Source organism: Diabrotica undecimpunctata, chromosome 5 (assembly GCF_040954645.1).
Source record: "Diabrotica undecimpunctata isolate CICGRU chromosome 5, icDiaUnde3, whole genome shotgun sequence".
In the NCBI taxonomy this organism is placed as follows: domain Eukaryota; kingdom Metazoa; phylum Arthropoda; class Insecta; order Coleoptera; family Chrysomelidae; genus Diabrotica; species Diabrotica undecimpunctata.
In genome coordinates this window covers 23,723,647-23,740,888 of record NC_092807.1, presented here as the reverse complement: position 1 = coordinate 23,740,888, position 17,242 = coordinate 23,723,647, and the positions used below count along the sequence as shown (strand labels likewise).

The 17,242-nt window shown below is 34.0% G+C and overlaps 2 protein-coding genes across 3 annotated transcripts in view; both read right to left on the bottom strand.

Moving 5' to 3' along the window:
* Positions 1–2,089, bottom strand: part of LOC140441180 (venom serine protease-like) — a 95,262-nt gene extending 93,173 nt beyond the window's left edge. The window contains exon 1 of the mRNA XM_072531697.1: positions 1,951–2,089. Coding sequence (XP_072387798.1) covers positions 1,951–1,954 — 4 coding nt within the window. The 5' untranslated portion in view covers positions 1,955–2,089. The remainder of the gene's footprint in view (positions 1–1,950) is intronic.
* A 4,056-nt stretch (positions 2,090–6,145) lies between these two features.
* Positions 6,146–17,242, bottom strand: part of LOC140441179 (venom serine protease-like) — a 318,277-nt gene continuing 307,180 nt past the window's right edge. For both annotated transcript variants that reach the window (XM_072531695.1, XM_072531696.1), the window contains exons 6-9: positions 13,432–13,632; positions 12,990–13,160; positions 9,419–9,562; positions 6,146–6,247 (exon numbers count right to left, since the gene is read on the bottom strand). In XM_072531695.1, the coding sequence (XP_072387796.1) occupies positions 6,225–6,247; positions 9,419–9,562; positions 12,990–13,160; positions 13,432–13,632 (539 nt within the window). In that variant the 3' untranslated portion in view covers positions 6,146–6,224. The remainder of the gene's footprint in view (positions 6,248–9,418; positions 9,563–12,989; positions 13,161–13,431; positions 13,633–17,242) is intronic.

Sequence of the window (17,242 nt, the reverse complement as noted above, 5' to 3'; positions counted from 1 at the left end):
GTTTTGTACCACGACTGCAAGAACGTGTCCGACAAAATGGACGCCCACTTTTCAATAGCTTCTTCAAAAACTGAATATTTCTTCACTTACACATTAATTTCCATTTATGTACTATACGTTTTTTATTAAATTTAATAAAAAGATATTTTTTCAGTTTTTTTTGTTTGTCTGAAATCGTACCGTTTTATTGAATAACCTCAGTGTACTCATGATCAAACATCTTTAATGTATTAAAAAGATTATTTGATTTTGGAAACTTTAGTAGTCTGAGTCAATTACCACTGCTGTGTTTATGTAGGATATATTTACTGATGCTGCGTTATGTTAACATATAATGTGTTTAGACCCTGTCTTCCATCTTAGCCTTAAAATCGCCCATAAGAAGTGTCACATCTGGTTTATCTAAAGCTATAAGATACGTGTAAAAAAGAATGACTAGGAGTATACGGTTAGATCAGATCATAAATATAGAGAAAGAAAAAAGGAAAACATCTCAACAGAATTGTCGAAAGATCCAAAAAATGTAAAGGATTTATAGAAGGGAAATAAGAAAAATTAAGATAAAAGGAATTATAGAAAGTACTTAAAAAGAGGTAAAAGGAAGGGTACAAATAACAGGGGAAAGATCGGAAGCATTTTATTGGAAGAGAGGTATTAAACAAGGAGATAGTCTCAGCCCTTTGCTATTCATAATAGTAATGAACGAATTGATAAGAAACACTAGAGTCAGAACTAATCAACTACAGACAATAATAGGTTACCGCAGATTACAACCGGTAACAATAGAGTCCTTAATGTATGCAGACGACATAGTACTAATAGCAGATTCCGAGAATAAAATGCAGAAACTAATGGATATATGTTTAGAACCAATAGAAGAACTTAAAATGGATATAAAAGAGGAAAAAAGTAAGATAATGATAATCAGCGGCAAAGGAGATAAGGAAGATAATCAAATAAAGATAAAATGTAAAAACTCAGAATTAGAAATAGTAACAACTTACGAATACCTGGGAAGTATAATAACTAATGAAGGAAAAATAGACTAGGAAATAACAAATAGAGCAAAGAAATCAAACACGTTATATTATGCGTTAGCCCCAATAATGGGAAAAAGAGAACTTGCACGAGAAACAAGAATAAAAATATATAACACAATAGTGATACCGACTGTGCTCTATGCAAGTGAAAACTGGACAATTCTGGAAAAACATAAGAGCAGGATAAACGCAATGGAGATGAGCCATCTAAGAAGGATAGTTGGAAAGACAAAATGGGATAGATTAAGCAACGAGACTATTAGGAGAATGGCCAACCAGGAACCGATAATGAACAAAATAACAAAGAGACAAATGAACTGGTATGGGCATCTAATGAGGATGCAATCCAATAGAATAACAAGAAAAATTTATGAAGCAAAAAACATCGGAAAAAGAAAAAGAGGCAGACCAAGAAAAAAATGGATACAGCAAGTAGTAGAGGCGGGAAAACTTAAACAAAAATCACTCGAGGAATTGAAAATAATGGCAGGAAACAGAAAACAATACAAGAGATGGGTAAATGGAAATTAAAATAGCTAGCCCAAATCCGACACCCTGATAGGGTAAAAGGAAGGGGAGAAAGAAAGAAAGAAAGAAATGAGAAAAATAGGAACTATATCTATGATACCACAAAAGATTATAAAGAATTTCCAAAAGGAATGAGAAGCAAAATAAAAGAATTACAGCAAAAATATTTGCGACATTAAATCCTAAAGAAAAAAATATAATTTAGATATGAAAATACATCTTAGAGGGCGATAACAAATAAGAAGTTAAATAGAAGAAATAAAACAATTAACAAAAATAAAATAGGTAAAATTTGAAGAGGAAAAAAGAGAATGGAGGTTTAGGAAGGAATTTAATAAATTCAAATTGTATTTAAACAAAAATAGAAAATGTAATACGTCACCCATTTCTATAAATCCAGTGGTTCAATTCAATGGCGCATATATCCACTTTTTACTGAAAAAAATATATATTTCGAATGTGATAACAACAAACGTCGTGCAATATTTACGTTAATTTTTATGTTTTTTATCGGTTTTAAGGGGGGTTATATACATTAATGTATAGAGATTTTGTTTATCTATGTAGACAGCAATTATTGCTTATTTATTAGGGCCAGGTATTAAGGTGCTTACAAGGTCGAGAAATAGAGTATATCATTTTATTTCATACCAATTCATGGAAACTTATAGGGAGATTAGCAGAGGTTATTATCCTTGCTTTCAAATTTACAACATATGGATTAGGAGATAAGAAAACTACAAATTACAAATTAGTAATTATCTTTCACAAAAATTTAAGCAATTTTAGAGAATGTTTGACTTACTAACCAAGATATAGGAAGAGAGATGGTATTTAATGTTTAATGATACTGATGTCAGATATTTCTTCTTGTTTTTCTTCTTATTCTTTTTATTTTAAGATAATGTCTTGCTTTTTCAAAGTTGTAGCATGAGATGTAGTTGGTATTCTGAAGTCCAACTTTCGTACCAGCATTTGGGGAGCCTTTCTGGTGGTCTACTTGTGTTCGGTTTATCTTCCTTTGAAATCTTTGCAAGTCTACGATCACCCATTCTATCAACGTTGTCTCTCCATGACCGTTTTTTGATTATAGACTAGCGATTCTCTACTTTTTTTAATCATGTACCACAAAATTCTTTTTATTATTTTTAGTACCACATAACTGAAATACCTACCTATCTTAAATAAATAAAAATAAGTCAGATAAGAATAACAAACTGCAAGAAAAGAAACAAGAATATGAAACTATAAGGTCATATAAATTAAGAAATTACTGAAAAGTACCAGATGACCATAAATCAAGAGCTACGAAGTACCAAAGAAAAGATAGAGGGTCGAAACGTAGAACAACTAGGGAACTACTTCAAAGAGGTTATAATAAATACAGCGACAGAAGTATGTGGAACAAGTAAGAAGAGCAATAAATGAAAGCAAACTGCATGGTGGAATGAAGAAACAAAACAACAAATTAAAGGAAAAAGAAAATTCTTTGGAAAATATACTTACTAAATAAAATACCAGAAAGCAATGAAGAATATAAAAAATATAGAAGATTAGTAAAAGAATTTGTTACAAAAGCAAAAAAAAGGCAAATGGACAGAATTTTGAGAAAATATGGAAACAAACAGTAAAAAGGATCAGAAATTTGTTCCTTGGAGTTTTAAAATCAATGAGAAAAGAAAACATGCAAAGCATAAAGAATAAAACTGGCAAACTTCTCACAGAAGAAAATAAAATAATAAACATACTGATGTTTCCGAGGGATGCTACACATATACTGCTATCAAGAAGAAAATAACCTGTTGAATTAAAGTAGAAGATGATAATGTAGTTCCAATACAATAGGTAAATAAGCTGTAAGAAGCTATTGCAGAAATAAAAAACCAGTAGGCACTAGGGTATGACAGAATAACAAGTGAAATGATGAAAAAATGGGACAAAATGCAACAGAGTTATTACTATAGATATTTAATACCATATGGAGAAAAGAACAGAAACCAATTGACTGGCAGAAGGCACAAATAGTACCGATTTATAAAAATTTACGGAATTACGCAACGACTACAGAAGACTAACACTTGTATGTACTGCTATGAAAATATACGAAAAAATATTGAACAAAAGAATAACGAAAAAAATTGACAGCACGTTTAAGAAATCACATAGCGAAATTAGAAACGGTATAAGCACCCATGATCATATATTTACCATCAATCAAATGACAGAAAAATATCAGCAATAGGAAAAAATATGTATCTGGCGTAAATATACCATGAAAAGACTTTTGACGCGGTACCCAGGCAAAAATTACGAGAAATATTATAAAAAAGAGTAACAAAATTATAAAGGTAATTATCATCATAATTCTGGCGTGGGTCCTAGCCTCCTCAAGAATATCTCTCCAATCGTCCCTATTCATCGCCTTCCTCGGCCAAGCACGTATTCCTATATTTCTCATGTCTTCATCGATGTTATCAAGGAACCTTGTTCTGGGTCTTACTCTTCTTCTCTAATCGTTGGGGCTATCAAGGAGCATTTTTGTAGCTGGATCATTTTGTTCCATCCACATTATATGCTGGTATATCTGGTTTCTGATATATTTTATAAAGTTCGAAGTTGTATCGTCTTCTTCACACTCCATGTTGGAGTGTGAAGTTCCATCGTTTTCGTGATCTTCCTACTGATCTCCTTCCTATTTGGGGGACTGTCTTTGCCGTCTTTACTTCTCTATTTGTTGTCATTCGGCTTATATGATCGTTTCATTCTATCAATTTTTCTAAGTGTTTTCATCTCTGCTGTTTCTAACATCCGTTTTGTCCTCTCTGTGTCGGGTCTTCTTTCTGCCGCGTATGTCATTATTGGTCTGATAACTGTTTTGTAAATTCTGCCTTTCATTTTTTTCCCGATATTTTTATTTCTCCATATTGTTTCATTCAAGCAACCTGAGGCTCTGTTTGCTCTATATAATTTAATTATTTCCTTTATGATGGTTTCCTTAACATTATTAGCCATTTTAAGTCATCTTCGGCTAACTTTACTATTAGAAAGTGAAATTGAATTCAATTGGTTGGCTGTGAACACAATTTACGTGAATACTGAAGCTCTATTTTTTGTTTATTTTTGACGTTTCAATTTCCACCTCGGAAATCGTTCTCAAAATACAACGCATTAATATATCAAACGTTTTTTTTTTTCGTTGTATTTGGCAGCTGGTAAAATTAGTATTTCACTAATTAGGGTTTTCCACACTTGCTAATCTTAAACTGGCCATAACTTTTCGTTACTTGAAGAGAACGCAGTTATTTTTCTCTGTTCGCCTTTAAGTTTAACTTCTTTATATATAAGCGAGGTTCCTACAGCCTCTGCCTCTTCTCTTATTTCGACGACCATCGTTTTCTGTCCATTCATTCGTCTTCTTTGATGGCTCTATGTCTCATTATGTGCCGTACATTTTCTTTCCAGGTAACTGAAGGCCTTCTCCTTCTTCTTTGTTGTGGTATGTAATTTAAAGCCTTCTTGGGCCATCTATCTTCATTTATTCGCTTCACGTGACCATACCACACTAGTTCTCTCGTTTCAATTCTGTCCACACTGGAATATACAGTATTTGTCCTCCCTCTAATATATTCATTCCTGATATGATCTTTTTTGGATACACCACAAGCTCTCGTTAGAAAATCTATTTCTACTACTCTTATTATTTTTCTATCTTTTTTCGTGATCTGCCAAACTTCTGCCCCATAAGTCGTAATAGGCTCTACCAAGGTGATTGTTAATTTCGTTTCTTGTCTAATATCTTTAGACCATAGTAGAGAGTTAAGAGTTTTTACCGCTTTTTTTCCCTGCTGTGGGAATCTCGGGTGGTCTTGCTTTTTACTCTTGGGTAGATAGTTATATCAAATCTAAAGTGTTACTTTCGCTGTGGTTAAACGAATACTGGCTCAGGTGAGTGCATGAGTGAGTGTATAAGTATCTCTTAAGTATATTAGGATGATGTCCATATGATCGTATTAGGTTATACCTAAATACGATCACGACACCTAACGTAAAGACACACACGCGCATACACCGACATACTTACACACACGCTTACACACACATGTCAATTAAACTAATTATAAAAAGAAATAATAATAAAAAAACTTAAAGAGAAAATATGTGTGGGGACGGAACAACTTATTAAATAGGATTTATCGCATAGGCTGTGTCATATTGTTACTGAATACCATATTCTTGGTTTTCGGGACATTGATTTTTGTTTCGTAATTATTACAAGAATTATTTATATTTGTAGTCAATCGTTGTAAGTATCCTGCTGTTCTTGTAACTAGGACATTATCGTCTGAATATCGACTATTATTTACAATTTGTATTTGTCTTTGTTATCTGAGCTTAGTTTTTTTATAAATTATATATTTTTTACAACATATATTTCTATTTGTGATTACTAACATTATCATTGATTTATTTCTTAAATTTATAGTTGAATGTATACTTATGTTAATCTTTGTGATTTAAACATATGTTCATTCTGTATTTGTGCTTTTTTGATTTTATGAACTAAAACAAACTACAATATGGGAAATCATTTTTATTTTAAAGTTACTATTTTACAAAAAGAAGTACGGACAATAGATTTTGGTCGGGATTTCTAGTTTATTTGATGCAATAGTTGGTATCTGAAAATAAAAAGTAGGGTTAAATTTGTATCTAATACTACATAACGTAAAATAGCCAAAAAAAAAAGTAATTTATTGTTAACATCAACTGAAAATTACTAACATCACATATTTAACACAATATTATGCGATATTAGAAATACCGAGAAAAAATAGCAAAACCGAGAGCCTAAAAATTAAAAAAAAAAAAACGAATTTAAGTCAACAGCTCTTTGCTGAAAATAAAAAGATGTATATAGTAGCAAGAATGTAAGTCCGAAACAAGTCTTTAAAATTAACACGTTGCGCTACTAACAAAATGCGCTAACAAGTATAAAAACAAATAGAGCAACTGACCTTGGAGCCATACATGCAAAACTACTAAAACAAATCCCTTCGGCCCTAATACAAGAATTAAAACAAATATTTAACAGATGCTTCCTTGGTGGAAAAATACCGAAAAAATGGAAAATGGGCTACTTAAGCTTCATACATAAAGGAAAACAAAAAAGAGCCCACTATTTATGGAGAAATATGCGTTACATCTTCTGTGGGTAGATTATATGGGAAATCATTAAAGAAAATATGAAGCTACAGTTGCACACTTCAGAAATTAATTAGTTAGTTTTGTATGGAATTTCTTTAGTCTACGTCTCGGCAGCTATTTTTGTCCTTTTTGGATTTCAGTTTGATTTTGTTCTCCAAGTTCTTTGTCATATTTGACTCAGAGTCTGTTTCTCTAGGGACACTTTAGGGCTCAATATTTGCATTAGAGATGAACTACACAATCAGAGTCCCTCTCTGCTCCCACCTTTATGTTTTTATTGCTAGATTAAGAATGGTCATTCATTTCTAACTCTTACCAATACTAAGAATTTATTCTTTTAGGGTTCGCCAACTCTCTGGAGCTTCGCTTCAGGCAACACTTTTTTCTTCTATCAGGTAGCGCAGTAGTCACAATACAAATTTCACCATTTAATGAGCCAGTTATGGTTAGGCTGTATATTATTTGTCCATTGAAAATTATGTAAGTGTTCATGTGTGTGAGTGTGTGTCATGCCCAAACAGCAAATCTCCAGTAATGACCTAGCTGCAGCTACTATGTCTTATTCTCAGTTGATCCGTGGCTGTTTATTGGTTATATCTTATTTGATACCTGTTCTGTATGTTCATGGAACGTTCCCTATTAGCCGTTGAGACTTATCGTGTCCACGCTAAAAACTTTTTTACCTATTTCCTGTTTCCCAATATTTGCCGTTAAAGTGAAGATAGATGAACATGATCCTGACCACAGATCCCACCGGGATGGATGATGTGTAAACTTTATAATTTAATTAATTAGTAGTAAGTTAGTGAAAATAATACCAAAAAAAAAAAGACTAAAAGACAAAAAAATTGTAGAGGTGCATTTAGAAGCGAAAAAAATGTAAAAAGCAAAAGAATGTAAATGCATATTTATAAATAATTTCTAATTCTTATTATCTTTTTGATAATAATTTCCAATATAAAAAGATGGTATTTTCATAATTTTTGGAAAAACTTGTAACGTTATAAATGCTACATGTTTGTTATTTTCATTTATTTTAGTTTTATTCCCATTTACTCTTTATACAAGGTAATTCGCTACGACATAAAATACAATATCGAAATTTAGAAGTACAGGAATCATCCCGCTTAATACTAATGTTATTCCAGAATATGCCTTTTTAACATCAGATTCAGATCAACAACAGGAAAAAGGAAAAACGAGATACGTAAAAATAGACCTACTTCACCTCAATCAGGTTGTTTGCACTGGCAGGAAACCATAAATTCCTCAGAAAAACCAACAGCAGAACTAGATAAACTGAGCTGTGCGGAAACTCACACAGAAAACCATTTATTCTTCATCAGAAGCACCAGATCTGACTTGTAACAGTGGCAACAGAAAAATGTCAAACAACCCCTGGGAAACTCTTGGATCATATTTTGACGATACCTATCCTAGATAAAGTTACAGTTGCAAGAAAGAATTCTACAACTCAAGCTGAGATTTTGAATTTTTCTGAAACAGAAAATGACAAAACAAACAACTAAGTCAGTGAAGAGTGGACCAAATGCTAAAAGAAAGGTCAAAGAAAAAACAGTAACCAAAAAGACTACCAAAGGAAATGCCAAAACCAAGCGTTCTAAGAAACAAAAAGCGTGTATTGTACCACTAATACCAATCCGACTAATTGCTGGATATGCACTTGCAAGACGATGATGACGACGTGGATGTTAAAAATTTTTGTTCTGTAAGATGTGGTGAATTGTACAGTTATACTAAAAAGGACGTGGGTTGGTTCAAATATATTAGCTGTCAACTTTTGCTGCACGAAGACTGTTGTTCAAAATATGAATCCATGTGTGATATATGTGGTAAAAAGCAGGAGAAGTAAGTTCACAATTTCACTCCAAGTGCATTCGCCATTTCCAATGTTTTATAAATCTGTGTTTTTGTCTTCATATTTAGATGTCTATCCCACCATACTGAGTTAAGTTGTCGGATTGTCGTTCAAACGTACCTAATAGGTACTCATCGCTTTTCGACAGTGTCCATGTCTCTGATCTATATACAAGGACCGGTTTTATCGGGTCTTGTATTATTTGCCAACTACAAATATAGTAAACACTATATTCAGCTGCATGAGACAAAACAAGTTATTTATTCAACTACATGAAGTCAAAAATATATTTTGCCATAAGTATTATTTTCACATTTTGTACAGCTTTTAGCATAATTTTCTTGTTTTTTTTATTAATACTAACTGTCATTCTTAGTGTGTAATAAATATTATTAGTCGATATCATCTTTTTTGTCCCAGTCTTCCCAGACTCCCAACGTTAGTTTGAGTTATATTGTTACAATCAGTCTGCTTCATAAATAAAAATCAGACTCTATCAATAAGATTTTCAGCAGAAATAAAACCAAAATAGAACCAACAATGGCTGAGATCAGAATTTTTGGTTCAATCTAAAAGAGGAGGGAGCCAAAAGATGCAGTGGTTATATACGGCAAGCAGACAAGAAGAAACTAAGTCACTTCATATATTTCAGTCAATATTATGATATAAGCTCCTTAAAATCGTGGGAATACACATATGTCACAATCTAAAGTTAAACTTGTAGGTACATACATTATATAGTAAATATTTAATTTAAGAAACTTACCAGATGCAACAGTAACGATCCATTCTAAGAAACTGGTTACTCGAGAATTAATGGAAGGTCTATTTGTAGCACAACCATATCCAAAAGATACAACTCCAACCAATTGTAATCGTAAAGTAGATGGATCTAACCACAGAAGCGGCCCTAAAAAAACAAAAAAAGGTTACACTACAACTACTAGTCCCCTATTTCAGTCAAATCTCAGAATAAATTAAAGTTTTGTTTAAAAATCAAATAAAATTTAAATTAAAGGTATATAAAAAGACCCTTTCGGGCTACATCACAGAACGTTTTCGGATTAAAAAGTCTAACATCAGAACCATTCTGTGATGTAGCCCAAAAGGGTCTTTTTAATTATATACCTTTTATAACGGATTTTTAAATAAACCTTTTGTGATTTATGGTATACAGCCAACTACATGAATTTCATTATCCTTGTGAATCTCAAAATAACTGTTTATATATTTTCTTCATATTCAGCATATCCCGTCATTAGGTATTATTATTAGGTATATTACGATATGTTAAAATTCTTTATTTTATTCTATCTTCAGCGTTTCCTATCCTTCCAGTAGTATTTTTGTAAATTTCTCTGTTATTGCGCTTCTACCATAATCTATCCATGTTTTTCAAGGACATACCCGCTTTTTTTATTGTACATATTATATAGAAATTCATTTTTATTTTTGTTAAGTATTTGAATATTATTTTATTTAGATTAAACTTGCGTTTTGCTGAGTCTGGTGTCTAATAGGGCTATACGTTACAATACCAACCATAAATGGATATTTTTTTAATGGGAAGTGTTCAATCCAAGTAGTAGATTATCGTTCTGTAGGAAAAGCGCCTAGTAAATTTATTGAAATTGGCACTTAAAGATGTCATGACCTGGAAGAATAACATTTACATTTTTTGTATTGTTTGTAACCTTGAATGGAATTCCCTTTATATTTTTTATTGTTATAATCTATTTCTAATGAGTGTAGAGTAATAAAATCTCATGAAGTATTCAAAAGCGCTACAGAGTAATCCGTCAATAATCCGTCAATAATCCGTCAATAAATTCCGTCCGCATTGCAAAATTCTGTCGTTTCATAAAGAGCAGGTAGGTATCACCCTGTTTTAAGGGATTAGTCCATTGTTATCGACAGATAAACACTGAGCCAGAGGCGCGCTAGTGGGTTAATTGACAAAAGAATATGCATTCTTAAAAATCATATTAAAGGAAATAAAAATGTAATACAGCAGAACAGTGTTATTAAAAAAATATAAAATGTAACAATAAAATATATACGAACCGAAATCGGGAAATACTCACAAACACACACGAATGAACTTTACATATTGAAACACTTGTGGGGAGTTTAAATCAATTTATTCACAAAAACTACAAAAACTTTACTGGATACGTTATTACAATTCTACATCACTATAGTCTTCATCCGAAGAACTGTCATCATCCCCTGGTGTTATAATTATAGGGTCAACCACCTGATCGACCAAGTTGTCCAGTTCCCACATTTTATCTTCCTCTTTTAAAACATGCTGGATTGCTTTTTGCCAGTTTTCTGATATGATTTTCATAATGGCTTGATCAAACAATATCTTGACATCTTTCATTTTAAATGTGGTATTGTGCCTTGCAACATATCCTTTAACTTGTGCCCATATTAGTTCTATGGGATTTAATTCGCAATGATATGGCGGTAGGCGTAGCACAGTTACTTTATACTTTTCTGCTACATCTTCTACGGCATATTTTATGAAGCGAGATTTATGTTGTTTTACTACGGCTAGTAGTTCCTTCTTTATTGAATTCGTCTCAAACTGAATACCTTTATTTGACAGCCAGTTAATAATTTCTTGCTTTCTCCAAGCTGAAGTTGGTACCTTCTCTATGCGCCTTGAATGGTAGCTTGCATTATCCATAACCACGACCGAATCAGCTGGAAGAAATTTTAACATTTCCCCGAAGTAGTCTTCGAAGACATCCGAATTCATGTCCTCATGATAATCTCCCGTCCGACACGACTCAAAGCTTAACAAACCTTCTTTTAAAAATCCTTCTTCGCTTCCAATGTGAGCAATTATAAGCCTCTTCCCTTTTCCCGAAGGCACTTTAATACCCGTCGAAAGGCCTTCTATGAAAGCTTGGCGAGCACTTGTTACATTTTTATCTTGCCACATTTTTTGGACTATATAACCTTCGTTTATCCACGTCTCATCAAGATAAAAAATTTTCTTGTGCTCTCTGCGGTACTGTTTTATAGTTCTCAAATATTTTCGTCTCCAGCAAATGATTTCATCACTTTCCAGTAATAGTGCCTTTCGATTGTGCTTTTCCCAGGAAAAATTCATACTTTTTAAAGTTTTCCATAAAAGTTTTCTGGATATCAAAGGAATATCGTTATCTTGGCTTATCTCCATTAGTATTTTGTCAAGGGTGGGTATTTCCTTTTTAAAATAAAACGAATGAACTTTTCTTCGAATGTCACGTTTGGTGTCTTCACCTAAGATTTTTATTGGTCTTCCTGATTTTCTCTTGCATGGACTTAACTGGCCTGATATCTTTCTTTCTCGCAATAATTTAAAAATCGTGGACTGTCCAATTCCAGTCATTCGGGCACATCGCTCAACACTTTCTTGCACAGACAAACTAGGGTGATCGTGTTTTATGCAATCATATACATTTAAAATTATAACTTTTTCACTAACAGATAGCGGAGAATTTTTTACACCTCTTTTCTTTGGAGTAAATGTCGCCATTTTATAACTTTTTCACTATTTCTATATCACAATTATATAATTATTATTATAATTACTGTACGTTTAATTGGTGCAGTAACAATTACTAACTCGAATGTCGAATGTCGAATGATAATAATAAAATAAAAGAGGGATTATAATGAAAGTGTAAGTAAAACCTCATTACGCGTTATTAGTCTTCATGTTGATTTATTTTACTTCTTAGTAATATTAGGAGGTGCGTCATACCCTTATCAGTTTCTTCTAATGCTTTTATTAGTTCAGTAAGGAAGTGAATTTGTTTTTATAAATAAAAATGTAATTAGCTTTAATGACCATATAATGGAATACGAGTTTGAAGAATAAGTTAATCGAAAAATTAAATAAAATTGGTTATCACAAAATATCCAAAATATGATATTTTAAGGTACATCAATTTTTGACGACGAAGTTGACATCCGTCCATTTGCCTACGCCCATGACGACACCGAAATTCAGGCAAATTTTATGACACTTCATGATTTATTACTCTACACTCATTTGAAACCAATTATAGATGTTTTTCGCCATGATCGATCTGCTTTAAGATTGCTTAAAAATTCTATCCGTTTCAGAGTTTTGTCGCCATAATCACCTTGTCTCTAAATCTAAAAACAGTTAAAGCACTGTTGTGTTTTTGTAATATTATAACAGAACTTTGCATACGACGGCTTTTTAGGCTGTTGGGCTTGCCAATCCCCATCACTTATGAGATTTTTTAAATATTATGTCAGAGACCAAAATAAAAATAGAATTGCTTGCAAATATTAAGTCAAAATACTCTTACCTCCCGAATCCATCTGGCAAGAATCTTTACCTGGAGTCAGAGTACATATCTGACTAGTATATATGCTCTCATTTCGAAACGATCGCTGGCATTGTGTGTTTGAGATCACTTCTACTTCTACCTTTTGTAAAACATCCGATGACGGACCGTTATAAAATATTTGTCCCCAACCTGAAACAAACCAACATAACTACCTTAAAAAATCTTTTCTTTTATTTTAAGACGATCTTTTGTGGGTATTGATATGTTCTAAGATCTTCTTAGTCATCATCATATTATCCTATATACGTAATAGAATTTCTCTCTTAGTACTATCTATATAAATATTTGGTTTTGTATATAAAAACAATGGTTATTCAAATATGCAAAAAAAATTGATGGGATATACTCCATAAAAAAAAACACTAAGACTGTACAATGATAGATTAAAAAATATATTTACCTAATATTGTAACATTTTCTCTTGCAAAGGTATCGTATGAGTACAAAAATGGAAGGCAAACTGGTCCTACTAATAATGAAAATGCAATTGGTTGAAGAGTTCTAATAATTGCTACATCATTCTGACCGGTAGCTAAGTCAAAATTTGGATGTTCCCAGTAACTTTCAGTTCTATAAAGAGCAGCCGCATTTGTATCCAATCCTAAAAAAAGTTTATTCAGAAATATGGAGATTAAATAGTACGTATAGATTTTATACAAAAATTCACGTTCATTAGTGTTCTTTAATGATCCTTTTTGCTTTTACTCCGGTCGTCAGAAAAGAAAATACAACCAAACCTCTAAAAATCTTACTACAAGCTGAATTTTGCTAAGTATGTCAATTTTGGGGCCCCAAAAATGATGCAAACAAGTTTACCACTTTTACTCCCAGCTTCTCCCTAAAATGTCCCATCGTACAGGAGGAAAAACGGCAAACATCGATTTTACAAAAATCTGTACATCGTAGAAAAAATCTTCCGATAGGGATCCAGTCGTAATCTACTACTAGCCCCGCTAGACCTTGTTGGCCTGGTGTGCTACCACGCTACTTTGAGTTTTATTAATTATCCAATATCCTGATATCGTCGAAGACGTCGAATACAAGAAGACTTCATCCAATTTAGAAGTTAAATCTTCAGAGCACGAGAACCGGCGTGTCAACTACGAACGCTCCCTGGCAGTATAACACGACTTTTTTAAATAGAAAAGACATCGGTCTTTCAATACAGGAAAAGACAAAGCACACATACACACCATAAAACCAAGACAATGGAAAGATCACTATGAAAGCTTGCTGGCAGAGACAAGACAAGAATACCTAGCGAACTCCCCAACACAGTCAGTGCATATACAAGGAGAGGAAGCGAGGGTAGACATCGAAACAGTAAGGAAGGCTGTAATGACCCTAAAGAATGGTAAATCCGCTGGACCTGAGGGAATCTATGCTGAAATGCTTAAGAATGGAACTCATAAACTATTTGAAAAATTAACTTATGTGATCAATCAGTGTCTAAATGGACACCCAGTACCAGAACAATGGAGAACGGCATGCATGTCCTCAATACACAAAAAGGGGGACAAAAGGAATTGTAATAATTATGGAGGCATATCGGTAACCAGCACCTTGAGCAAACTGTATGGACGTATTTTGAGAAATATGATCGAGGAAGAATATAAGCACAATGAAGAGGAAGAACAAAGCGGGTTCCGTGCAGGAAGATCGTGCACCGATAACGTATTTTGTCTTAAACAAATAATAGAAAAAAGATTGGCTAAGAATCTAGAAACTCATATTACTTTTGTAGACCTGCAAAAAGCATATGACAACACCCCCTTAACAAAACTGTGGACAACGTTGAAAAGATCTAACATCAACCACACATTGATAAATGCTGTACAAGAACTATATAGAGACTCAAAGGCACAGATAAAAACAGGAAAATATCTAACGGAAGAATTCCTGGTTACAAAAGGCTTGCGACAGGGATGCTGTATCTCACCAACCTTATTCAAGATATATGTTGCAGCGGCATTGGAAAGATGGAAAAGAAAGGTACATAGGATGGGTATAGAGCTTAGCAATGAATGTATATATACACTCCAGTTTGCTGATGACCAGGTAGTGCTAGCGACCAACAGGGAAGACATGCAGTACATGCTTAGAAAACTGATAGAAGAATATCACGACTGGGGAATGAATGTCAATACAACAAAAACCAAATATCTTTGTATTGGAAACGAGTTAGATAACATAGACCTCGTAAACGGACAACATATTTCCTGCTGTCAGAGCTATGACTACTTGGGTGTTGCCTTTGACAATACAGGAACTGATACACGGGAAATAGAAAATCTGATCACTCAAGCAAAGAAAGTCTTAGGATGTCTCAATGGGAAATTTAATATATATGAGACCATGATTAAAACTACTCTTCCTTATTACGCTGAAACATGGAGAATTAGTGAAAAGAACAAAAAGCGAATAGAAGCAGTAGAGATGGATGCAATGAGAAGATCTTTAGGTATTTCCAGACGAGACCGAATCAGAAATGATGTAATAAAACAACGTATGGGAATAGAAGGAAATATAACTCAAGATATAGAGAAGAAACAATTAAGGTGGTATGGGCATGTTCAACGGATGCCAGCAACAAGACTCCCCAAAAAAGTAGTAGAATGGCAACCGATAGGTCGACGGAAAAGAGGAAGACCCAGATTAGAATGGCAACACGGCGTAAACAAGTCCATGAGCGAAAGAAATTTAACAACAAACGACTGCGAAGATAGGAAGAGATGGTGTTTAGGTATCGGACAACGTCGAAAGACGTTCTAAACCGATGTATATATATAAGACATCGGTCTTATAACTATTTTAAATTGTGTCGAACTGACCACAGCATTCTTTGGGACCTGTCACGGTAAAGAGCCAATAAAAGCTCCGACGGGACTTGTAATTGCTTTTCCGATCAGGGTCGAGCTGCGATAGCGCTTCGTCACCAGAAACCTTATGCAAATAGTAACTATCGAAAATACTGTTTACGAAACGTAGTGACACGAAGCGACGGGCAGTAGGAAGAGTCGACACGGCCGGCATTCTTGTGCCTCTCTCGAGGAGAGGGAACGCGGCTACACGAAGTGAGAAGGCAGACATCTTTGTGGAACTTGAGACATCACGCATCAGAATTCTAACACATATATTAAGTCATTGTAAGAATACTGTCTGTAAGAAAGCTCGAACTGTTAGAGAATTCTGATGTCCCCTCACCTACCACAGAGGCTCGGCGAAGCTTCTCACACGTAGAGGCCGGAATCCCGACTCTTTTGCCTCTGTTTTTTATTGTGAACATATTTCTGACGCCTCTTCCATTCTGCGAACATAAAGCCGCGTTTACACGATGACAATTGGCGAGATAATTGTCAGAAGACAACTGACTGGCATGAAATTATTGTCTTCGTCTAAACACCTCAGGCCAATTGCCTTGCCAACTGCCCTCACAATTGGCCCAAAATTCAGTTGTCTCCGGGAGTAGACTGATGACAATGAGCTGCACCCAGTGAGCCCCCCCCCCCCCCCAGCACTCGAAATTTCAATTGTCGCGATAATTGGCGCCGTGTGAACGGTGTAGGCCAGTAGTGCTGTCTTGTTTTTTGCCAGTTTCCTCACCGGACACAACAGATGGCGAGCAGTCGGCCATGTTTTAACTGTCTACTGCCATGGCAATAGTTGGCCCCGTATAAACATCTTCTTGTTCAACTGGACTGGCCTCCGACAATCCGCAACCACGTGATGACAATTGTCCAATGACAATTGTCTGGTCAATTGTCATCGTGTAAACGCGGCTTAATTCTGATATCATTGGCATAAGCGGCAATCTGTATTAATTTATTGGTTAGGAGTTTGGCTTTTCCTATATTTAACTATCTAATCACATATTCCAGCGATAAGTTGAGCCAAAGGAGTCGGTGCCAGCCCGTCTCCTTTGGCTTTTAAAAGGTTCTTAGTGAGCTCATTTTGTATTCTGAAAATTTTTGTTGGCGTCCGTTATTGTTCTTACTAGTCATATGTATTTTTGGGAGATGTTAAAGCTATGCATAATTTGATATAACTTGTGTCTACTCGTAATAATTGAGTTGTAGGCCTGTTTAAACTCTATGAATATATTGTAAACGTCAATGTCGTATTCCCACGATTTGTTAAGAATTTGTTTTATTGTGAATAGCTGGCCAGTGGAAAATCATTTTTATTAGTGTTTTGAAGGAGTGAATGTTTAC